This window comes from Toxotes jaculatrix, chromosome 15 (assembly GCF_017976425.1).
Source record: "Toxotes jaculatrix isolate fToxJac2 chromosome 15, fToxJac2.pri, whole genome shotgun sequence".
Lineage (NCBI taxonomy): Eukaryota > Metazoa > Chordata > Actinopteri > Toxotidae > Toxotes > Toxotes jaculatrix.
Genome location: NC_054408.1, coordinates 4,909,046 through 4,933,022, shown reverse-complemented (window position 1 = coordinate 4,933,022; position 23,977 = coordinate 4,909,046). Strand labels below are relative to the sequence as shown.

Sequence of the window (23,977 nt, the reverse complement as noted above, 5' to 3'; positions counted from 1 at the left end):
CTAGATGTTTTCTCTGGTGAATTTAAAACTTAAAACAAAATATTTTGTACAAATATCTGTATGAGTGTGTCAAAATAAAGACATTAATGCTTTATTTTTACTCTCTAACAGAGGAAATATAGGGAAGTCTGGGATAAAGACAAGCTCACCATTCACCTGCCACCTGACGCCCCCGGCTTTGAACTGTCCAAGGCCAATTCTGTCAACATCAGTAATGTAAGTTTGCATTATTACAGTTACTTAACACAAAAAATGTGCTTAAATATCTTAAAAGTATTTTAAAATCTAATTCTTGAAATGTATTAGTCTGCCACTGTTGGATTTTTCTGTGCTGTCAGTATGTCTTACAGTTTTTTTGGTGATACTTTGTTCTGTGCAGAAACTGTACACAAAGACATGGGATGACCAGAAGGCCAAAGGCTACCATATCAAGGAGGATGCTATCTCTGTGCTTAAGGCTAGAGCTTCCAGAGATATCATTAGTGATGTAAGAAAAAAAATAAGGATATGGTTTGAGTCCAGCACTGTAATAAATTAGCTGCTTAACCTTTCATCTCTTCTCTTTTAGTACAAGTACAAAGCGGGATACCGTAAGCAGGTTGGCCACCACATTGGTGCTCGCAGTGTGCAGGACGACCCTCTGATCATGCTGGCTCTGAACTCCGCCAAGATTGCCAGTGATGCCCTGTACAAGAAGGACTTCAACAAGTCCAAGACCAAGTTCAACTTGCCGGTGGACATGCTGACACTTGAGCTGGCCAAGAAATGCCAGATCCAAGTCAATGACTTCAACTATAGAACTTATTTGCATCAGTGGACTTGTCTGCCAGACTCCAATGATGTGGTCCAAGCCAGAAAGGCCTATGATCTCCAGAGTGATGTAGGTTTATGGTAGTGCACTTGGATAGTGTTCATTCGCATACGCTATTGAAACAACGAGCCCATTTTTCTCACTTTGTGATTATTGTCTCTATCAGTGACGTGCCATGAACAAATCTGCCTGCTTTGTTTCCTCAGGCGGTGTACAAGGCTGATATGGAGTGGATACGTGGATGTGGATGGATGCCACATGAGAGTGTGGATGTTATGAAGGTGAAGAATGCTCAGAAGGTCCTGGCTGAAGTAAGTTTGACTACGAATTAACTTCATTTTGACTTTGTAAGAACTTGTAAAATCACAGACATTGATATATACATTTGTAAAATATTTTAAAAGCATGTTTAGTGTTTCTTAAACCAAAAAAACAATGTACACATGTATCATTAGTATGTTTGCTGAATTATTTTCTAATTTCTAATTCCTGCTTTTACACAGAGAGGCTACCGTGTCAAATTGGATGAGCAGAAATTCATAGTTCCAAATGACAGAGTCGACTTGGTCTGTGCCAAGAATGCTGCTGATGTTCTCAATGAGGTGAGGATGACTCTCTGCCTTTCGGATCCTGTTTGGATGTTTAAAGTCCTCTCTTCAGTTAAACCACCTGACGTTACGTGATTTCGGGTACGTAATGTTGGTTTCTCTCTCTTCTCAGGCCAAATATCGTGAGGCCTGGCACCAGGACAAGACCAAGTACTCACTGGTGGACACTCCAACTCTTGCCACAGCCAGAGAGGTGGCGAAGAACGTTCATCCTGTAAGTTGACTGCTCGTGTGATACGAGTGCTGCATATTTTGATTTAGCAATGCATTGTTACATTACAATTTTATGAAAATATATAAAGTATACATTATGATAAACTCTATAATGTGTTTTTCCATCTCTTGTAGAAACTTTACACGAAAGCATGGGACGAGGTCAAAGCAACAGGTTACTTCATGCCTGGAGATGCTGTGCCAATCAAGCAATGCATCACAACGACAAAAGTGCAGAGTAAAGTGCGTAGCTACTCAAAGTTACATTTGTTTGTTTCACAATAAGATAATTTATTCTAATTGTTTTAAATTTAACTGAGGAAAAAGCTGATGTGGAGACAATGATTTATGTCTGTCTTCCAGCACAAGTACCTTGAGGGATACCGTAAGCAGGTTGGCCACCACATCGGTGCCCTCAGCGTCCAGGACGACCCCCTGATCATGCTGGCTCTGAACTCCGCCAAGATTGCCAGTGATGCCCTGTACAAGAAGGACTTCAACAAGTCCAAGACCAAGTTCAACCTGCCAGTGGACATGCTTCAGTTTGAACTGGCCAAGAAATGCCAGATCCAAGTCAATGATGACAACTACAGAACTCGCCTGCACCAGTGGACTTGTCTGCCAGACCAGAACGATGTCATCCAGGCCCGCAAAGCATACGATCTTCAGAGTGATGTGAGTGCTCTCAGGAATCACATTAAACTAGGACTAGGATTTATCATGCTTACACAATAAATTGATGGGAAATTACCTCTTTACCCTCTAAAATGTGTTTTTGTTTCTTTTAACAGTGTGTGTATAAGGCTGACCTGGAATGGATTCGTGGCTGCGGCTGGGTGGCAGCTGACTCTGTTGAACACGTCAAGGTCAAGAAGGCCCAGGAGATTCTCAACGAAGTGGGTTTACCGTGCTCTGTCTTTGCATCTGGCTGTTTTTCTTTTTTTTTCCCTCATCTTGGTGTTAGCTTATTGTATCTCATCGTGATGCTCTTATTTTATTTGCAGAGGCTTTACAAGAAGGATGCCAAAGATTGCTTTGGAAAATTCACCCTGGTCGTGGACCGCCCGGAGATCGTTCTGGCAAAGACAAATGCTGCCAACCTCAGTGATGTATGTAAAAAAACATTGCTAATTGCTAAATTTCAATATACATATGAATTGACAATCAAATTGAAAATCTAAATTATATTCTTTTTTCTTCTACTATAGCTGAAGTACAAAGAGACATTCAACGCAGAAAAGGGTCATTACATTGGTTCTGATGACACTCCTCAACTGGCCCATAGCAGAGAGGTGTCTAAGAACATCAGTGAGGTAATTTAAAATAATTAGCAAATTCATTAATTTTACAAGACACAGTTTGTAAAGTGCATATCATATTTTATCAGCATTTTTAAAATATTTGTGCCTACTTTGTGTAATTTCAGAAACTCTACAAACTGCATTGGGACGAGTCTAAGGCTACAGGCTACCAGCTGAACCATGAATACATCCCACTTCTCTCTGGCAAGAAGGGCAGGGAGATCGCTAGTGATGTGAGTGTCTTGCATTTCATTATAGTGGTCAGTGCTGATAAGGCAAAAGCACGGGGAATCATGTTTTCTGCTTATAGTCTGTAAACAAAATTTAGACTTTTATTATTTTGGGTCCCACTAGGTTAAGTACAAAGAAATCCATGAGAAGGCCAAGGGTCACTACATGGCTGGAACCCTGGTGGATTTCCCTGACGTGATGCGCTGTGGACAGCAGGAGAAGAACAAGGGACTGGTAAGATATTATTAATGGTTTCTCCATTTATTAGATTAGGATTTGTATTTGCTATAATGCACAGAAACTTCAGTTTTGGTAAATTTGTTTTACAATCTTAATGGCAACAACCCGTGCTGAACACGTCTTTACAGAGGCTCTACCAGAAGGACTACCATCACAGCAAGACCAAGATCCACCTCCCGCCTGACATAATTGCTAACCAGGTAGCTAAGCGGTGCCAGGATATGCTGAGCAATGTCCTCTACCGCACCTACCTGCACCAGTGGACTTGCCATCCTGAACAAGAGGATGCCATTCGTGCCCGCAAGACCAATGAGATTCTCAGTGATGTAGGTCCTTTTTCACATTTTGCACATCTGTTGCTTGTACTTGATTGTTGTGCAATGTCCTGTGGCAAACGACTGGATAAACTCACGTCACATCCGCTGTTTCAAAATTTTATGTTAAATATGCAGACAGTGTACTCAAATATCTTTATACATATATGATATATGGTTAACCTATAGCTCTTTCATTTAAAGTTTTGAGACCTATTGAGTTCTATTGTAATAGCAGTTATTTTGGAGTTGTTCCCATTAAATGAGAATTTTCTCTGCTGCTACAAGCATTTCTATCCCGAGACACAATTTCATGAGATGTTAAATTGATATGCAGTACATGCTGTAATAATTTATCTCTTTGCAAGCAAAAGATTTTACAAAAATCCAAATGTTTTTTTTTTCCATCGTTGAACATACAATTTTGTGCTTTTTGCATTTATTAGGTGTTCTACAAGGATGACCTGAACTGGATGAAGGGTATCGGTTGCTATGTCTGGGACACACCAGAGATCATTCGTGCCAAGAAGTCCTACGAGCTGCAGAGTGATGTGAGTAATAACATGGAAGATCACAGGACACCTTTAAAACTATTATTCACAGTTTGCTGTTCACTGAGACAAGATTCTATTTTTAGAGCCACCATAGAGTTTAGAAAATAATTTAATGTTTTGGTTGCAGAACTGTGTAATTTACCCATGTAAATCTTTCTCTCTTAGCTTAAATACAGAGAGGATGCCAAGAAAGAATTCAACAATTACTCCATTGTGACAGACACCCCAGTTTATGTGACTGCTGTTCTGGGTCACACCTGGGCCAGTGAGGTGAGTGAGCTGCACTTTTAAAACATACGTATTATTGGAGTTAAAAAATGCCCTTCAATTTCAATTCGATGCATTAATTAAACAATTTTCATTGACAGCTCAACTACAGGGAGGCTTATCATAAGGAGAAGCACCTGTATACCACTTGTCTGGATACCTACGACTATGCCAGATGCCACAACTTCAAACACTTCTTCAGCAACGTAAGTGAAGCAAATGAAAAACAAATCTGCCTTTCAGCCGATGACAAGAATTAAGATATCAGCTTGGTAAACTGGGTGTTTATTTGCCACAGAATGTTGAAAATATTCTGTTTTCTGTTAACAGAAAAACTACACTTCCGCCTGGGACAAAATCAAAGCCAAGAGCTACCAGATTCCACATGATGCACATGCCTTGCAACATGCCAAACAGCAAAAGATCATTCTCAGCAACGTGAGTTCAGCTTTGATTTCTGTTCCTTGTTCCTCATTCCTTTATGTATGAATTTGACTGTTGACCATTAAGAAACAATATAAATCATCTTGCTCCTTTAGGTGAAGTACAAGGAGGATTATGAGAAGTTCAAATCCCTCTACAGTCTGCCCAAGTCTCTTGAGGACGATCCTGCCACTGCTCGCTGCGTCAAATCCGGAAAGCTGGTCCTTGACGTAAGTTAAATTTGATTTGATTTGCCGTTTTATCTTCCACATCTGCATTTTTTAATGAGGAAGACAGGAGCTGCACTTTAAGATTAGCTCTGTTTTAACAAACAAGCAGCTAAAACACATCCGGCTTTGTCCATTTTTTTGTGTATACATAATGCAAGAACTGAAAGAACCACCCTTTGTCCATCTGTATAGCGTCTGTACAAGGAGAACTATGAGAAGACCAAGGCCAAGAATCATATCCCTCCAGACATGCTGGAAATCCTGTCTGCCCGCAACACCCAGTCCACCGTCAGTGGGATACACTACCGCAAGTACCTGCATCAGTGGATTTGTCTACCTGACATGCAGATGTACGTCCAAGCACGCAAAGTCAACGAGCAACTCAGTGACGTGAGTAACTGCCCTCAGCTTGATATTCTGTTTGTTACCGCTACCGTTACGGTTTTGAGAAATACCTTGAAAATTCAAGAATGTACATAGTAAAGAAAAAAAAGATTTATAAGTGTCCCTACTTTTTAAATCCATATGCTCTATGACAAATAGTCAGGTTTCAACTAACTTCATTAGAAACAGACTAGCCAAAAGTCTCTTAACTTGTGTGCTTTGTTGTGTGATCTCCCCAGATCTTCTACAAAGATGATCTCAACTGGCTGAAGGGTATCGGCTGTTACGCCTGGGACACACCAGAGATCCTTCGTGTCAAGCATGCCGGTGAACTTCAGAGCGAGGTTAGCCCAGTCAATATATTAATTCATCATTACTTTGTACTTTGGTATAATTTTCAGTTATGTAAAAAATTTTTTTCCTATCTTCTCTTGTATTTTCACTCTAGCACAAGTACAGAGCCAAAGGTATTGAAGCTTTCAAGAACTATTCAGTGGTGACGGAGACTCCAGTGTATGAGACAGCCAAGCAGAATGCTCAGAACCTGAGTGATGTAAGTGTCTCTTTAAATTTTCTTAACAGTGTTGACACTATCTGTAATTCATTACATCAAAAAAAAACATGATGACCATACATCTCACCTTTTTTCTTCTCTTTTTCCAGCTGCATTACCGCTACGATTACAACACCAATGTCAAGGGCACAAACACTGCTCCTGCTGTTACCATTGACACACAGAGGGCACGCCTGGCTAACTACATCCAGAGTGATGTAAGTTAATATTCCTTAATATTCACTCTACTCTACTAGAATATGTTCACAAATTCTGGATGTAAGGAACCCCATACACTGTACATACTCTGTTTTTTATGCTATAGTGAGCAGTAATGTGAGTTTTTGGGCATATGAATAATGATCATCACTGACACAGGTGTAGTGAGCCATGACTGTAATTTTTTACAGTTGTTACAGCAGCTGTTACAATACATTTTTCATTTTGTTGTGGGAATTTGTGTGGACCTTGCAGTACATGGTAAACATAGTGCACTGGTGTAGGGAGAAAATAGGAAGTGATTTGGACATTAGGTTATTCTTAAAAGGTTTCCTTCAGGTTTTCCTTCAGGATTTTCAGTATGTGTGTTTCTATATTTTGCCATATATGTTTTTTGCTGTGTCTCACCCTGTTATGTTGGCTTCTCTCAGAACGTGTACAAAGAGGCCAACAAGAACTTCATGCCGACAGGTTACTCCCTGCCACACGACACTCCTCTCATCAAGCAAGTTAAACTGAATAGCGTCGTCACCAGCAATGTAAGTATTTCTTGAATCATCTGGCGGCCTTTTTCTTTTTACAGCAATTTAGCCCTTTTGATAATGTGGTTTGATGTTACTGAATCACATACCTTCGCTTTTATTTGTTCAGGTGAAGTACAAGGAGGCCTACGAGATGATGAAGGCTAAGGCATACACCCTTCATCCAGAGGGTGTCAACTTTGTCGGTGCAAGGAAAGCTAACAAGATCAGCAATGATGTAAGATAACACACTGCTGCTGTTGTTGACCCAGACACATTAGTGTTGGTGGAGATTTACATTAGTCCCTTTTGACACTTTTACTGGAAGAAACAAAATCATATGTCGCCTTCTTCCCTTCCGCAGCGTCTGTATCGTGAGCAGTACCAGAAGCAAAAGGACAAGATCCACACAACCTACGACACCCCTGATATCAAACAAGTCAAGATGAACCAGACGCACCTCAGCGACGTATGGAACCGTTTTCACTTAATTAATGTCCTTCATGCTCCTGTTTTTATTCATGTAGCTTGATGGATTTGTATGTTGTATTCATGCCACATTTTTGTTCCCCTGTTATCGCAGTTGTGCTACAAAGAGAAATACTACAACAGCAGAGGCCAGTTGATCTCTATGCCCATAACACCTGAGCTGATGCACTGCTACCATGTCAATGAGATCACCAGCGAGGTATAGTGAAAACACACATAAGTTTGACACAGACTTTAATTGACTTAAAATCCTTTGTAAGAAATTGTTTGATAAAATCATTTTGTGTTTTTAGCTGAAATACAAAGAGGACCTGATGTGGCTGAGAGGTATTGGCTGCTTCTTGTATGACACCCCAGAGATGATCCACGTCCGCAACATCACCAAATTCAGGGTACGTGTTTCCTTTTGGTTGGAATGTGCCATTATTTCAGGATCCTTCATTTTCAGTGCATATTCAACTTGCTACAGAGGCATGTGATTGTTTATATGGCCTTTTATGACTTTTATAGGTGGGCTATCCGATGGAGGCCAAAAAGAACCTTGCCAACTTCTCTGTGGTCCTGGACACTCCAGAGTACCAGCGTGTGACTGAGCTCAAGACCCACATGAGCAATGTGAGTTGTTTTACTGAACCCATTTTGTCACATTCTATGAATATCTCCACATAATCCGTTCTCCAAACAAGAGTAACCGTCTTTTTATTTACTTTATTTATTTATTTTTAATAGCTTACCATGTCCTCCAAGGTTTATTTCTGTCATAAAATAAATGACTTGACTTTTCATGCTCCTCTATTTTCAGCTGATCTACAAAGCCCAGAGCAAGCAGGAAATGGCTAAGGTCACCACCACATTGGACTCTGTGGACATCAAGAGAGCCAAATGGGCCCAGCAGCTTACTAACAAAGCAAGTTCTGATGCAGCCTCATTCAGTGAATGTATTGTTTTACATAGATGTATGTTCTTTTTCTGATAATTTAATGATTATTTCTGTCTGTTTCTCTACAGTGGCAGTACACAGATCTGGCTGCAAAGGAGAGAGCCCATTTCACTCAGGAAGTTGACACTCCAAACATGGGCCATGCTAGAGTAATGAAAGTGGTCTACAGTGATGTAAGTCTTTCCCTTACTCGTATCACCATTACTTTTTCCTGGGTTTCCATGCTGTTTTGCAGTGGGCTATTATACCTTCATTACTGCTGAACTGATCTGAATTATCCAGCTCTCTTCTGAAACAAATTTCTGATGTATTATATAAATGATTTCTTCCCTTAGAACAAGTACAAAGAACAGTATGAGAAGATGAAGTTCAGGTACACTGCCATTGCTGATACACCTATCCTGGTCCGTGCCAAGAAAGCCTACCTTCAGTCCAGCGATGTGAGTATGCTCATTAAATAACTTTTTTTTTTCTTTTTTTACAAACAATAATGAACCAGAACCATTATTTCTGATTACTTTGAGATTGAGAAATTGGAAATTAACTGGTGAGTGTTGCTTAACTGATTTTGGAGCAGTAATCTAGAAAACGTGCAAACCTGTGTTACTCCACCTGAAGAAGCTACTAGTTAAACTATGAAAAGCTGGAGAATTTTTGTGGAACTTTTGACTGTTCCACAAAGTTCTACCTGAACAAATGAGTGCAAAAATGTGGCTTTTGCCAATTATGTTGACTGATGGAGAGGTGATTCTACAAATACCACTAAACACATATGCATTTGTTTTTGATGAATATGTGGCGCGTTTTGTTCTTCATGTCTTCAGCTGCGCTACAAAGAGACGTTTGAGCTCGCCAAGGGCCACTACCGCACAGTCAAGGATGCTCTGGACATCATCTACCACCGCAGAGTCACAGATGACATCAGTGAGGTCGGCAATTAGAAATTAGCTTGTTGATTATTTGTCATGAAAGTCCGTGCACCTTGTTATTTATCACCTTAATACAATGTTAACAAAAGCTTGAAGATCATTTTTCTCTTAATGTTTTTCCTCTGCATCTTTCTACCTCAGGTTAAATACAGAGAGAAGTACATTAACTCTCTGGGTACTTGGAAGTCCATCCCCGACCGTCCTGAGTTCTTCTTCAGCAGAATTGTCAATGATAACATCAGCAACGTGAGTACTGTTGACTTTCAATCCAAAATGATGTACACTGTGATAAATTATTTACCCACAGTTTTTGAAATTTAATCTCTTTTGATGTTTTTTTTTATAGGTCAAGTACAAGGAGGACCTGGATTGGCTGAAGGGCATTGGCTGCTTTGTGTGGGACACACCTGAGCTGGTGCAGGCGGAGAGGAACAAGGCGCTGTACAGTGAGGTGAAGGATCTATTTAGTTCACAGTTTAACATTTGTAATAATTTGATAAACTGCTAAAAAAAATACTTGTGTATTTCATAGTGTAGAAAATATTATATACTACTTTTGTTGTCTCAAATTCATTTGTTGTACATGCAGGGAGCTCTAACGGAGTGTGGTATTTTTCTTCATGTGCCTAATAACAGTTTCATTTCTTGCTAACAGAGACTGTACAAAGCCTCCTTTGAGAAGAACAGAGGCAACTTCAAGTATACCTGCGACACTCCGTTCTTCCAGGCTGCCAAGAATGCTTCCATTCTCATTAACGATGTGAGTCCTTTCGTTCTTTAGCCGAATACAGCAATTGAAATATTGTTTTTTGTAGCAAAAAATGTTAAAACTAGTTTGTTAAATCATATTTGTAAAAAATAGACACTTTAATCGTCATATTTCTCTGTCTCTGTGCATCTCCACTGGACTCTCAGCTTGGAGGTAAAAGTGTGAAGTCATAGTACTATTTTATAATTACCTATAATGTTCATGGCCTGTTTTTGTTATATGTAACCATAATATCAGGTGTTTAAAGTGTGTCCACTGTTCTTCATATCAGCTTGCTTTAACCTTCCTTTGTTCCCTGGAGAAGTCTCATCACATGACAGTGCACATTGTTTCCTGGATATTTGTCTTTAATCACCTTTTGACATTCTGAGCAGAGGGTCTACAGAGCTAATTATGAGAAGACCAAGGATAAGTTCACCATAACTACAGATGATCCTAGATACCAACTGGCCAGGGAGAACAGTAAGATGAGCCAGGTAAACGCCCTGGTTGTGTTGTACGACTGGCCTGCCTCCTCTACTGCTACCTCCAGTCCGGTCCTCCAGACCTCTGACACTGGTGCATGAGGTCGTCGACAGACCTGCCGGTGGTCGTCTTCGCATGGCTCTGATAGCTCTTCCAACACGATAAACTTCTCTCCCTCTCTGTATCAGTGTATGCTCGTTCTCTCTCTTTCTTTTCGTCCCACACAGGTTACTGTAAACAGTGCCACTCAAGTAGCAGCTGGAAGACTGTCTTGAGTGAGCGGGACTCTCCTTTATCTGTGCCACCAGAAAGACAGCTTAGTAACTCACTGATTCACTGATGATTAAATCAGAAATATTTCCAAACCCATGAACAAAAGTGAGAGAAAGCGAGAAGGTGATGATGTGATCTGTCACTCTGAGGGCACAGATGAGGACAAACAGCTCCTTCGTCACACTCGGATCTCCGGAGTACTTCTCCAGTCTTCCCAGTGTTACTGCTGTTTTTCATCTGTCCTCAACTATGGCATGCTGTGTGTGTGTATGTTGTGTGTGTGGACAGGCAATGTATAAATCCAGGGCAAAGGATCTGCTAAAGAGTGGCTGCAATGAGCTACTCCGTCCTGACATCCTCACAGCCCTTTACCAGTCCACTATGAGCAGTAAGGTAAACAGCCACAGAGCGATGAACCATGGTACCTCTGATCCCTGTCCACAAACAGGCAGAAAATAAGCTCTGTGTATTTTTGAGACTTAAAGTTGTAAATGAAAGTCACGAGGTGACTTTGCTGCTCCCAGCTGTTTCTGGACAGGTTCTTTTCAAACGCTCATCCTGTAGAAACTCGCTCCCTCCATTCATCTCACTTTAATTCCAAAAGGGGTTTTAACTTCCATGCATTCCACCCTTATCTTTCATGCTTTAATCCCATCCTTCACCTATTCACTTCCCTTCATGTCTCATTGATTACCAAACCTTTAACTCATCTTAAAATGCAGTGCAGTGGTTGCCCAACAGCAGACAGACATATCTAGAGTCAGAAATGCAGCAAATTGCAGCATTATAGCTCCTACAGAGACAGAAGATATCATTTATCTATACATGAGTCACCAGATATTTGTTAAGGCCCATGTGTAGCTTTTAAATAGTTTTCTTCCTATAAGTTTTTATTTGTCAATAAGTGGCACCCACTTATGTACATAATGTCTTTTCTGATGTTACTAAAGTGCCAAATTCAGACATTATATAAGTTAATTTGCTTTCCCTGTCTTCTCTTGAGTAAACCCCATCTTTAGCCACTCTGTATATCAACCTCAGATTCAGTGAGCAATAGCATACAATGGCGCGCTGGTCACTGTGAACTACGTGGGCACTGCAGACCTTCATGAATGAAGAGTGGTAACACGTGTCTTCATTTTCATCTGGAAAATAACTCCTTTGTGTTTGTGCATGTTTCATAAAGCACGTTTTTCTAAACTCATGCATGGCACCACCTCACTCATTTGATAAAGTGTATTATTATATATATTACATAATGCATAGACATTGAAATAATTAATTAGTTAATTGATTAGGTCTTTGGACTTTTCTCTTTTATTGCCAGAGAACAATCCAAGAAAAATATAAATTCATTAAATTGTTTTTTACATCTTAGCTGTATTATAACAGATAGTGATTTTATGAAGTCAAACAGTGTCTTCCTCTGAATTGACTTTGAGGAGGACATCATGTGATGCTGAAATGTGACTTTTTGTCTGTCTCAGCATCAGGACAGTTTTGTTCTGTCTTTCCAGGATCTCTTTTCACAAATGCGTCCACCCTATTTCTGGGATAGTCCTTGTCCTTATTTTTACTGATTACAGCAGCAAATTGATTATGAGCGATGCTAACTTTCTTCTGTTTACACGCTGTCCTCCTCCATCAGTGGAGGTACAGGGAACAGTATGAACGTGCCAAGGACAAGTTCACCGCCGTCCTGGAGACTCCTGAGTATGAGACCCACAAACGCAGCAAGAAGATCAGTGATGTAAGTTGTGAGTTTTGTTTTGCTTTGGTTTTGTCCCCAGAGCAAACAATAAAAAATTCTACAATGTCTTTATTAATGTTGGATTATTCTGAACTGCCCCTGACTACGTGGTGATTATTACTCTTTAGATCATCTACAAGATGGAGTACAACAAGACCAAGGCCAAGGGATACACCTTGCCTTATGACACGCCATACCAGCAGCACATGAAGAAGGTCAAGGAGATCACCAGCAGTGTAAGTCCCACTCAGACTGGCTGCACCAAAATCTGAAATGCATTTTTATGTTTGACGGTGTGTGTTTTTCATGCATCTTGCAGCTGAAGTACAGAGAGGTGTACGAGAAGAGCAAGGCTCAGATCAACATGGACCCCGAGGCTCACGATATTCGCGCTGCCAAGGAGGCTTACAAGAACATCAGCAACGTAAGTATCTTTAGTGACAGTATTTCTATTTATGTTCATCACTGATTAAAGCTGAACTCAACCTACCTGAAAATACTGATTAAACATATGATTTTATTTTTTTTTTTTTTTTCATTTTTAGCTTGACTACAAGAAAAAGTATGAAGCCACCAAGAACAAGTGGATCTGGACAACAGACAGACCTGACTTTGTCAATGCTGCCAAGAACTCCTTGCAACAGAGTGATGTGAGTCGTTGCTTCTTCTTAATGTGTGTGATCTTAATTTTTAATTTTAACGAAATGCAACAGTATTTATTTTTCTCCCATTGTTTCACCCACAGGTTGAGTACAAGTATGACAAAGAGATGATGAAGGGCTGTGTGATACCTGTAGTTGATGACAAGTACACTGTCCTGTGCAAGAAAAATGCTGAAATGGCCAGTGATGTAAGTTGTCCCCTCTTTATGAGCAACTCTACAATGAAAGAATTACTTCAGAATGTATTGTTTGTGGTGTGTTTGTTGTTGTGACATGTTGTAAACTAATTTTGTTCATTTCTGCCCTCCAGGTGAAATATAAAGAGAAGTATGAAAAGGAAAAGGGCCACTATGTGCCCGTTATGGACACTCCTCAAATCCTCCATGCCAAGGCTGTGCGAACTCTGGCATCAGAGGTAAAACATCAGTTCAGTTCAGTAGAAAATTAACCAGTTTTTGTATACCTTTGAGGAATCCTTTGATATATTAGAATGAAACAGCTGTTTTGATGACTACAATATGTGTTATATAAGTTCTTCATTTTCTTCCTCAGAGCAAATACAAGGAGGCCAGTAAGAAGGTCATGCAGTCTGGCTCTTTCACTACCCTGTCTGAGACTCGTGACACAGCCCACAGCAAGGAGGTCAACAAGCTCGTCAGCGGGGTACAACTTTCTCACGTTTATCTTGCAAAATCTGTTCAGCTATCTCGTAATCCGGAACTGTTTTTGTGCTGCGGGCCTTGACCTTCCATTCTCTCCTTCCAGAAACTGTATAAAGCGAAGTTTGAGAAGGAGAAGGGCAAGTCAGTGTATAACCAGATGATTGTTCCACCTGATGTTCAGCATGCCATCGACGTGGCCAAGTCTCAGAGCAGCGTGAGTCATCTCCATATCTGTGCCAAAATAACTTTTTTATTCTGATGTGCTGATCAGTTTGTAGCACTTACTCTGTTCTGTGTGGTCCTCTGCCCAATGCCACAGGTTGCTTACAAGAAGGATGCTAAAGCCAACCTGCACTACACTACTGTAGTTGACCGTCCTGACATAAAGAAGGCTACCCAGGCTGCCAGACTTATCAGTGAGGTAACTATCAAGTAGATGCAAAAAAGTCTTTGTAGGTTATAGATTAATGTGTACACACAATAAATACTGTATACACATGCCCAGTACACAAAAAACCCAATACACTGTTTGGTCTTGTCTCCATCAGATTGGCTACCGTGACAAGGCTCGTGAGGAGGCAAGCCGTGGGGGTTCTCTGGCCCACCGCCCAGACATCGCTCTGGCTACTGAGGTGTCCAAGCTGACCAGCCAGGTACACCAAACCATGTCAGCCATCTGTCATGCAGCTGTCCCACTGGTTTCTACAGTCATCATCTCTTAGAAAATGTTTCCCTTATTTATTTTGAATACGTGACCACTGGAATCAGTCAGTGGAAGCCATGTTACACCAGCAAAGATCAGCTGCCTGGGTGTCATCGTCAGATCAGCTTCCATAAGCTAATATTTGCAGAGTAGTATTGCTGTGGTAGATGCTTAGCAGCAGCCCTGTAGGGCTAACGATAGAACTAGCAGCTCTTCTATAGTGCTTCCTCTGCCATCCTGCATTATCACCCATGCCTTAATCTGTCATTGTGACTCCATGAAAGTAAATTTACATGTGTAACTGCTCATATCATTGTACATCTCCCCACCTCTCATCCTTACACCTGTCCATCTACACTTCTCCTCTTCCTTCATCCTTCTATACTGTACAGTCCTTATTCCTCAGCTCTTTCCTCTCCTCTCTCCTTTCCAAATGTCCTGGTTTCTGTGTTCTCATCCCTCCATCTCACTGCGCTTTGTAGGTGGAGGCCAAGCCCTCCCTCCATGGAGCTTCTTCCTATGATACCCCCATGATGCGCCACATTAAGAAAATGAGTGCCGTGACTAGTGATGTAAGGAGGTTCATGCCCTGAAACCAACGGGCTGCTACTATATGTGTGTCTCCTCTGTCTTTCTGTTCCCTTCGTATCCACCTATTGACTGACTGATTAGTTGATATCTGATTTAAATTTTTTATTTTATTATCCCTGACAAGCTCTGGCTCTTTGCTGAGGCATAGACAAGCATTGCATTGCTGCATTAGTTGCACTGGTGCCAATACTGTATGCTAATGAATCTTTTTTATTTATTTTGTTCACATTTTTTATAATGTTCCCACTTTTCTACAGCGTCATTCAGTCATTGTGTGTGTCTCTGAATGTTAAAATGGAAGGATTTACACATTTTCTCTATGACTGTGCTCAAAAAGGAGGTTGTCTCACTTTCTCTCTAAAGCTGGTTGATCTGCCGATTGAAAGAACTGTCCAGAGTTCAACTGAAACACAACCACAATCATGCTGCCTTATCTCTTCCATATATACTTCATTATATATGAAGTCCATGTTGTGTTTATGTGGATCATAAAACTCTGTATTAGACTCTGTTCACACTTAGCACTAGAATACATCTTGGGTAGTCAGCGAAATAAAATCCACTCACAGATCGTCAGTTGAGACGTACTGAGATGCATTCTGATGTCAAGTGTGAACCACAGTCCGTCTTAGCAGAATCCGTGCATAAACTGGTTATATCTGGATGCACGACGCCAGCATCTGAGGGCGTCTCCACAGCTGACCGGTTTGGTTTGACTGAGAAGAACCATGTTGTGATTGCTTTACTCATGTGGTTTGTCACAGTAGCTGTGAATGCTGCCAGGCAAACTGCAGCCTAATCCCCGGCAACCACTTCAAAGCAAACTCTGGTGCAGTTGATTTGCTTTCATGAAATAATGTGGCCCAACCACAAAATTATGTGATGGGGTTATGTGACACCTTTATGAGATCATGTGGTCATAACCAACTCTTACTTCATTTGACCTTTGCTGATCAACAGAGAAAAAAAAAGCCTTTGAATGCACTCAGGTACAGCTCTGGAATGAATATTTTCCCCTATGTTTTTCCTTATTTTACTGTGTGTAGGGAGAAAGTATGACCAAACCTGTCAAATTAATATATGCTGTTTATGATAGAAAGACGAATTTAAGAAGACAAAGTCCAAAAATATACGATTTTCTTCTCAAGCCTTGAACCAAAATGCAGATGTGAACATGCCCTTAGAGACTTTTTTGCCCTCTGGGACTAATTATCACTATAATTGCTGAATGGGAATTAAAAATAAACTGATGCATGGAAAAATTAATAATTTTTAGAAGATACACTGTTGGTCTGCAGTTGTTTTTCTTGTATAACAAGGGATACAAACTAAAGTCAAGTGTTAATTGAGAATGCAGTACAAAAACTGTTTAAAGCTTTTAAAAAAAAGTATAAGATATCTGAGTTACTTATCCCTTTTTATACATTATAAAAAAAGCATTAAGTTTTCCTTTATATGGTTTCAGTGTGATGGATTCATGTAAATCGTCCACTGGTTTTGGTCTCCCCAAAAGTAACCACCTATACTAACTCCTTCATATATATCCCACTCTTTTAGGTGAAGTACAAGGAGAAGTTTGACAAGGAGGTGAAAGGAAAGAAACCACAATATGACCTGAAGGAGAGTAAGATTTACAAGACTTTGAAGGATGCCAATGTGCTGGCTAGTGAGGTGGGTGCTTACATAATCTGCGTCATTCCACATAATGTCTTAGTTTCAGTGTCATGTCAAACAACAAGGATGGCTTCATTCTGTCAGCCACTGCCCAGTGGGACAAAATCATAGACACCTTTTAATTCACGCAATGTCCCCCATTGTGGGACTATTAAAGGTGTATCTTAATGTCTCTGCATGCTGTTAGAGTTGAGTTTGAAAGGGTTCAGTAATAATCTCAGGGAGTCACCATTTCTAATACAAACATCATCCACTGTACAATATGTTAATTTGTCATCACGAATGAACACCATCCACAGGTGAAATACAAGGGTGACCTGAAGAAGATCCACAAGCCTGTGACCGACATGGCCGAGTCTCTGTCCATGCAGCACAGCCTGAGCACCAGCAAGCTGTCCAGCAGCGTAAGACACCATCAGCCCTTAACCCTTCCACTCGCTCTCACCCAGGAAGCTGCTGGGACTCAGTTCAGTTTCAGTGTCACCCTCTGTGGTTCATTGAAATGTGTCTGAGCTCAGTGTTTCCGTCATACCACAGTAACAACACACGTGCTGCAGATTCTTGACCATCTCATGGATTTATGCACTAAGCTCCATCATCCAAACATCCATTGTTCTGTGAGCTCATCTGGTAGTGATCCTTACCCACCCCTCTCACCCTTGACCTTTTTGACCTTTGACCCTCCCTTACTATCACCTTCTATAACCTCTATCACTTTTTCAGTTTAATTTTTTTTCCTCCTGTAGTTTATGCAAAACTAGTATTTTATTAATAATCACCTTAACACAAATCTGTGTGCTTCTCCACTGATTTTAAATCATTTTTCACACAATTTTTAACTACCATTTTTAATTTTCTTCTTCCTATTGTTTTTGTCAGTATGTCATATTTTTGACATTGCCAAGAGCTGTTTTCATAGTTATAAAGTTACTGCCTTTGTTTCTTTCCTAAAATATTTTGTAATGGGTGGGAGTAAACACCGGACAGACGCTCTTTTTCTGGTTTGCTGTACTGAGCTGTCTTACTTGACTGGGAATTCCCCCATAGTACTGCTACAAGAAGAAATTTGAGGAGAGTAAGGGTCACTACCATATGATTCCTGACACACCAGAACAGCTCCATCTCAAGGAGGCCTCTGAACTTCAAAGCAACGTAAGTGGTACAGGCTCTGGGGGGGATCAGCAAACACTGCGCCCTCCCAGAAACACTGCTGTGGGTTTCAACTGCTAACCACTTTCTTGCTTAACAGATGTGTATGTGACATCTGCATCTTATATCTTTATTTCTGGCACTTACACGAGGATGTCTGGCAACACCAACATGTCTCACAATTTTTCTATTTGATTGAGCTGCGTATGCGAATAAATGAAAACCATTATATCAAGTACCTGCATAATATTTTTTGAGTTAACTTGTTCAGAACAATTGACATTACATTTCTGTGGGCTGTTCCAGGTGAAATACAAGGAGAAATATGAGAAGGAAAAGGGCAAGCCCATGCTGGACTTTGAGACACCCACATATGTGACTGCTAAGGAGGCCCAGCACATGCAGAGCCAGGTAAATATTCTGTCTTTCAAGCACCTGCAAATACAGTATGCTTTCCATTACAGGCCTCTCTCTGAATCCAAAGACTCTTCAGTGTCTGCTTATGTATTAACCTGTATTGTATTGCCTCTTGTTGTATATTTATGTGCTTCAGCTTGTTGGATGTCAAGTTATTGTTACAGAATGTTTCTTCAGTCTGGAAAAAACCTTTTACAGTGCCTTTAATGCCAGTTTATTTAATTAAGACTGTTTCAGCGCTTATTTGTTAACGTATCCTGTTACTTGTTGATTAGTTCTCTCTTTTTTTAGATAACAGTAATTTGTCTCTCCCACTGTCAGTCCTTTACTATTCTCTACTTTTAACTAGCTGTGCTTAAAAAGGGCTGGAAGAAGGCAGTGTAAAATGTGTTAAACTTACCCAACACCTCGTGTATTGTTCCCTAATAGTGTCTATAGTATAAGTTCCAACACCTTAATCACCCTTTCATATGCAGGGATGACAAAGGTAAAGAGTATGTTTGTTGCAGTGTCTGAAAAAAAATTCTAACGAGCCTGGATTAAGGATTTCTACAGTATTGATGATTTTATTGATTACCATTATTTCAGTGTTAAACTCCCGGCTCCGAATATAAGAGTTGCTCTCACAGAATAAAAAAACACATGTGCACTCAAATACTCACATTAGTGACTTCAGATCTAGAAATAAGTGTCATTTTAAGCTGAATGGTGTGAACCTGGATGGGGTAACTGCATTGTGAACCAGCACTGCTTGCATGTGGTTATCTGAGCTCTGTCTGTCCCCCTGTCTTGTCTTTGCGGCCAATAGAAAGACTATAAGAAGGACTTTGAGGAGTACATGAGGGGCAAGAACCTCTCAGGCTTGGAGGTCACCCCTGCCATGATACATGTCAGACACGCCACCAAAATAGCCAGTGAGGTAACTAAAGGACAATTTGTCCCTGACAACTTCCCCTATTTACCTCACCCATGCTCTATAATCATACTAAGACTACATCACAACCACAGTCCCCCTTTTTTTACACTATTTTTTTTAATCCTTTGAGTGTTTCCTTCCCTCCTGTACGTCCATCCATGCAGTTTAGTTTTAATTCTTTTGCATGATTCAGTACACAGCCCTAAACTATTAATGATGCAACATTTATCCATCTTTCTTGTCTGTACCCACTGTGTGATTTGTTGTAAAGTAGTTGGCGTTGTTTGTCTGACATTGGATTCCTAATTTCACAGTCAACCCTTCATCTAGCAGAAGACCACGAACACCTTTATTTGTAAAAACTCTGCATGTCTGCATGTAATGATCTGAATAATGCAGCGATGTTTTTAAGGTGAAATACTGACTTGAATTGTTTTGTTTTTGTTTCCACACTCTATCTGATAAATTACGGTTCACCTTGTCTTTTATCCGGATTCTTGCCAAAGTCACCAATGTCTCCCTTCTCTCTGTGAAAATGTGCCTGACTGTAACAGTCTTCACTTTTTAAATAGCAATACAATAGACCTAAACTCGGAGTCTATCACTGCTTAGTTTCTTTTTCGGGGGGAGACTTAGTGACTTTGAGCTCTAAAGGCAAGCAGCAGAGCTTGCCCATTGTACTGTCTGTATGTATGCCTTGGCCTGGCCTGCCTGTGTGCCCTTCTCTGCAGTCTCTCTGTTTTATTCCATCCTGTAGAAAGAGTACAGGAAGGATCTAGAGGAGGGAGTGAAGGGTAAAGGGCTAACTGTACTGGAGGAAACTCCGGAGCTTTTGAGAGCAAGGAATGCCACTCAAATCCTGTGCGAGGTATGACTGACTGAGAGGTGATGGAGGTGGCATCACTCTCTCATCTGAGTGACTTCCCACAATCCCGCTCTTGGTGCATCATCTGCTGAGTCCTATCCCCTCTTAACTAAGCTTCATTATCTCACTAAAAGGGCAACGGCTGGGTTTGACTCTTTACCTTATCCCTGCTTCATGACAACACTAATTTTCTCTTGTACTCTTTCCTTCACATCTGATAAGTATTTCAAAAAGCAACCTCAGATATATTCAGAGCATGTATTGGCTTTTATTGTTTGACTTTAGTTTATAATTCACACATTTACTGCTCATGTAGACAGACAACCATATCGCATTTTTAAAACAGAAGGAGCTAAACAAATGCTGACTGCCATGGTCCAGATAGCATCAAAGCTGACACAAAAAATCTTTAGATAATTTTAATTTAGTCATTTGTTTTGTCAAAATATGTTCTGGGTGCTTCTGAGGTTGATTTTTGGAGTGCAAGATACCGTAGATGTAGCGCTGTCAAGCAGTTAAGATTCTTTGATAAACAAATAGAAAGTTAAGAGAAAATATATGTTGAAAATAACTAATGATGCTTTAACAATCTATCCTTAACCACTGCTGTTTTATTTTTCAGTTTTGAGTGGAGCACATTCTTCACACACAATCTGCTGTCCAATAACCATATTTGTTCCTTTAAAAAAAAAAAAAAATCTTCTAATTTCTTCTAACTTTCTTTATTCGCCATTCCCCCAGGACACATGGCTTGCAGCCCCCCTCAGTATGAATGAGTAGAAAACCTGTCAGTTACATTAGTCTGCAAGTCATGTCTGCCTCAGGTGAGTACAGTGTTTTTATGTAATGCTGTGTCACCTGTAACATTTACAGAGAGAGTACAAGAAGGCACTGGAGCAGGAGATCAAGGGCAAGGGAATGTTGGCTTTGGCTACAGACACCCCAGACTTCATGAGGGCCAGGAATGCTACTGACATCCTCAGTCAGGTCTGAATCATTTGCTTTGGGCTGTCGGTATAATCATACGGTGTATGATCCATAGACATGTTAAATCAGAATTTACATTAGGATCAAACTTTGTGCTCCCTGCTATTTTTTTTTTTTTTTTTGCTCCGTAGACTAAGTACAAGCAGACCGCTGAGATGGACAGGGCCAGCTACACTACTGTCATCGACACCCCGGACATCATCCACGCTCAGCAGATGAGGAACATTGTCAGCCAGGTAGAGTATTGAATTGAACCACTTTCCACTCTCCTTTCGTTTCAAACCCAAAAAAAGGTCAGTCTTTTAACATTAGTCTCTATTTAAATTGAGATTATTTTTGTCCAACAGAAAAAGTACAAAGAGGAGGCTGAGAAGACCATGTCTCACTATGTACCAGTCCTGGACACCCCAGAGATGCAGAGAGTCCGTGAGAACCAGAAGAACTTCAGCACTGTAAGTAGTAAATGTAAACGATGGATTACACTGGGTCTTACTAGGGCAGCATGTCCCTGTTCTTCAGTATGAAGGCAGAGGTTCTCCAAGTGTCTGCTGGCTCTGTGTACGTCTCCATGTCTGCTGTAAAGTATTATCTTTAATACTTTAAACTTTCGTAGTGTTTGGTGTCGGTTTTTGTACGTTTTACTCAGGTATATAAGTGAAAATATCTTTCATGCTAATACTTAGACACTAAGATAATTTTTTTCATAGGAACAAGTTGTGTCTCTTCTGTTTTCTTCTCTTTCTTTTCTTTTTTGTTTTACCTCTGAATCATTGTGAAACACTTTAACTGCACTTTTGTTTTTCTCCCTGTAGCTTCAATACCAGATTGACCTTAAAAACATAAAGGGCAAAGTGTCTACTGTAAAGGACACTCCTGAAATGCTCCGTGTTAAAGAGAATACAAAGAATTTCAGCTTGGTATCTATTCCGTGATGTTTTTTTCTTTTTTTAACATTTTCTCATAACACATTTTTAAAAATTTTCCTTGAATTTTTTCTTTTAAACTTCCTTTCCTAATCTTTAACAAACCCTGATATGCAGCCCTTCTTTCTTTGGACCAAACACATATTATTTAACCTTAGGCCTTAGATTTAACATTGTCAAATATGCTGCATTTTTATTCACGCAACTAACCCTTGACAGTTTGTTCTATAGATGTTAGTGCAGAGCTTGCGTGTTGTTCAATACTTTGTTCTCTGCACCACGTTGTTGCTCATTGAAATGTTCTTTTCTATGTTTGTCTCATTCAGTGTGTTTTTGTTGAACAAAAAAAAAGTACAATTTTGCTCATTAGGTGCAAAAGAAATTTAATCAAGCTAGTCCTAGACCCAGTCCTCTTTATCCAAGAGTTAAAATCAGGCTAACCTCTGGTTGCTGCTTTCATTCCTCGTCCATGTAAAGATTCAGTACAAAGAGGATTTGGGAGGAGGAACAGCTTTACCCGAGACCCCTGAGATGGAGAGAGTTAAACGCAACCAGCGGAACATTAGCACGGTACTCCACAGAGTGACCCTGCACTCCTTGATCTCCTCCTCAACCAGTCTTCCCTACATATTCCCTCCTTATCTAGTGTCCGAGAATATAACCAGAGTTGTCCCATGTAATCTCTTCAAATGACCATTTTCCCCTCAACTTTTTTCACTTTTTTTTCATATGTATTATTTTACTTTTTAGTTTGTTTGCTCCTTTTAACTAATTTAGTATTTTATATAGCCCCTCAAAGCCTCCACATTTTCCAGATCTCCATCATCTGTGGGGACTTTGAGGGGTCTGTAGTATCATCCATTTTGAAAACAGATCATGCATCTTTCCCAACTTTATGTGTGTATGTTGTTGTTATGGATGGATGGAGCTGTCTGCGTGTACAGTACATATTGTGCTTTGTGTTTGTCTGTCTTACTCTGTACCTGTGTAACTTATACAATGGGCAGATACAGTACAAGGATTCTGTGGGTCAAGGCACAGCCATACCAGATCTCCCTGAGGTGAAGCGGGTCCGAGAAACCCAGAAGAATATCAGCTTGGTAGAGGAACAGACCTGCAGTGACCCTTATCTTATCCCCTTACAATCATTCCTCAAAATATCCCCTGACCTCTCCCACTTGTTTTGAAGTCTAGAGAACTTTATGTTCCACGTTTTTATTACCTCCCTGAACCTAACTGTTACATAAATCACTCCTTTTTACTGGTCTTGGTTGACGTGAAGTGGGAGTTCTGTAGGATTTTACTCCTTCATGATAATTCATTGCATCTGAACCCTAAAGTAATAAACTAAATGAAATATCATCCATTTGAAAACAAATCATACATATTTCAGAATTTACTCCCAACATACCCAACTACCACTGAAAAATGTTGTGAAAGTCAGTATGAGTAGTAACTTTTTATCATCAGTTGTTGTAAAGTGTATGTTCTTGTTGTGAATGGATGGACATGTCTGCGTGTACAGTACATATTGTGCTTTGTGTTTGTCCCTGTCTTACTCTGTACCTGTGTAACTTATACAATGGGCAGATACAGTACAAGGATTCTGTGGGTCAAGGCACAGCCATACCAGATCTCCCTGAGGTGAAGCGGGTCCGAGAAACCCAGAAGAATATCAGCTTGGTAGAGGAACAGACCTGCAGTGACCCTTATCTCCCTATAATCATTCCTCAAAATACCCTCTGACTTCCCCCTCTTGTTGAAGTCTAGATAACTTTACCTACCGAGTTTTTATTACCAGTTTTCCCTCCTCCATCCTAACTAAGCTTCATAAATCACTCCTTTTTAGCAGTCTTGGTTGATGACTTGATATTGGCAGTTTGACAGGTCTATAGGATTTTCCCCATCATGATAATTCACTGCAAACAATTCATTCCAAACCCT

General features: G+C 40.3%; 1 protein-coding gene across 4 annotated transcripts in view; it reads left to right on the top strand.

The window, feature by feature from the left end:
* The window catches only part of neb (nebulin), a 57,867-nt gene that overhangs the window by 28,133 nt on the left and 5,757 nt on the right, over positions 1-23,977 (top strand). Inside the window, exons 72-132 of one of the 4 annotated variants that reach the window (XM_041056916.1) lie at positions 112-216; positions 380-487; positions 569-880; positions 1,018-1,122; positions 1,315-1,413; positions 1,532-1,633; positions 1,768-1,875; positions 1,996-2,307; positions 2,424-2,528; positions 2,637-2,741; positions 2,841-2,945; positions 3,059-3,166; positions 3,288-3,398; positions 3,533-3,730; positions 4,165-4,269; positions 4,438-4,542; positions 4,641-4,745; positions 4,870-4,977; positions 5,079-5,192; positions 5,385-5,582; positions 5,816-5,920; positions 6,025-6,129; positions 6,240-6,347; positions 6,780-6,887; positions 7,000-7,107; positions 7,234-7,338; positions 7,453-7,557; positions 7,652-7,750; positions 7,869-7,973; positions 8,161-8,265; positions 8,367-8,471; positions 8,634-8,738; positions 9,123-9,227; positions 9,369-9,473; positions 9,574-9,678; positions 9,883-9,987; positions 10,371-10,472; positions 12,383-12,484; positions 12,613-12,720; positions 12,804-12,908; positions 13,030-13,134; positions 13,230-13,334; positions 13,457-13,561; positions 13,699-13,809; positions 13,912-14,022; positions 14,128-14,229; positions 14,357-14,461; positions 14,994-15,083; positions 16,660-16,773; positions 17,076-17,180; positions 17,824-17,928; positions 18,232-18,336; positions 19,151-19,261; positions 20,016-20,126; positions 20,997-21,110; positions 21,242-21,346; positions 21,458-21,562; positions 21,923-22,027; positions 22,511-22,603; positions 23,041-23,133; positions 23,624-23,716. In XM_041056916.1, coding sequence (XP_040912850.1) covers positions 112-216; positions 380-487; positions 569-880; positions 1,018-1,122; positions 1,315-1,413; positions 1,532-1,633; positions 1,768-1,875; positions 1,996-2,307; positions 2,424-2,528; positions 2,637-2,741; positions 2,841-2,945; positions 3,059-3,166; positions 3,288-3,398; positions 3,533-3,730; positions 4,165-4,269; positions 4,438-4,542; positions 4,641-4,745; positions 4,870-4,977; positions 5,079-5,192; positions 5,385-5,582; positions 5,816-5,920; positions 6,025-6,129; positions 6,240-6,347; positions 6,780-6,887; positions 7,000-7,107; positions 7,234-7,338; positions 7,453-7,557; positions 7,652-7,750; positions 7,869-7,973; positions 8,161-8,265; positions 8,367-8,471; positions 8,634-8,738; positions 9,123-9,227; positions 9,369-9,473; positions 9,574-9,678; positions 9,883-9,987; positions 10,371-10,472; positions 12,383-12,484; positions 12,613-12,720; positions 12,804-12,908; positions 13,030-13,134; positions 13,230-13,334; positions 13,457-13,561; positions 13,699-13,809; positions 13,912-14,022; positions 14,128-14,229; positions 14,357-14,461; positions 14,994-15,083; positions 16,660-16,773; positions 17,076-17,180; positions 17,824-17,928; positions 18,232-18,336; positions 19,151-19,261; positions 20,016-20,126; positions 20,997-21,110; positions 21,242-21,346; positions 21,458-21,562; positions 21,923-22,027; positions 22,511-22,603; positions 23,041-23,133; positions 23,624-23,716 — 7,011 coding nt within the window. Of the gene's footprint in view, positions 1-111; positions 217-379; positions 488-568; positions 881-1,017; positions 1,123-1,314; positions 1,414-1,531; positions 1,634-1,767; positions 1,876-1,995; positions 2,308-2,423; positions 2,529-2,636; positions 2,742-2,840; positions 2,946-3,058; positions 3,167-3,287; positions 3,399-3,532; positions 3,731-4,164; positions 4,270-4,437; positions 4,543-4,640; positions 4,746-4,869; positions 4,978-5,078; positions 5,193-5,384; positions 5,583-5,815; positions 5,921-6,024; positions 6,130-6,239; positions 6,348-6,779; positions 6,888-6,999; positions 7,108-7,233; positions 7,339-7,452; positions 7,558-7,651; positions 7,751-7,868; positions 7,974-8,160; positions 8,266-8,366; positions 8,472-8,633; positions 8,739-9,122; positions 9,228-9,368; positions 9,474-9,573; positions 9,679-9,882; positions 9,988-10,370; positions 10,473-11,022; positions 11,128-12,382; positions 12,485-12,612; positions 12,721-12,803; positions 12,909-13,029; positions 13,135-13,229; positions 13,335-13,456; positions 13,562-13,698; positions 13,810-13,911; positions 14,023-14,127; positions 14,230-14,356; positions 14,462-14,993; positions 15,084-16,659; positions 16,774-17,075; positions 17,181-17,823; positions 17,929-18,231; positions 18,337-19,150; positions 19,262-20,015; positions 20,127-20,996; positions 21,111-21,241; positions 21,347-21,457; positions 21,563-21,922; positions 22,028-22,510; positions 22,604-23,040; positions 23,134-23,623; positions 23,717-23,977 lie in introns of all 4 variants that reach the window. The other 3 variants (XM_041056917.1, XM_041056918.1, XM_041056919.1) reach the window with 3 other exon arrangements.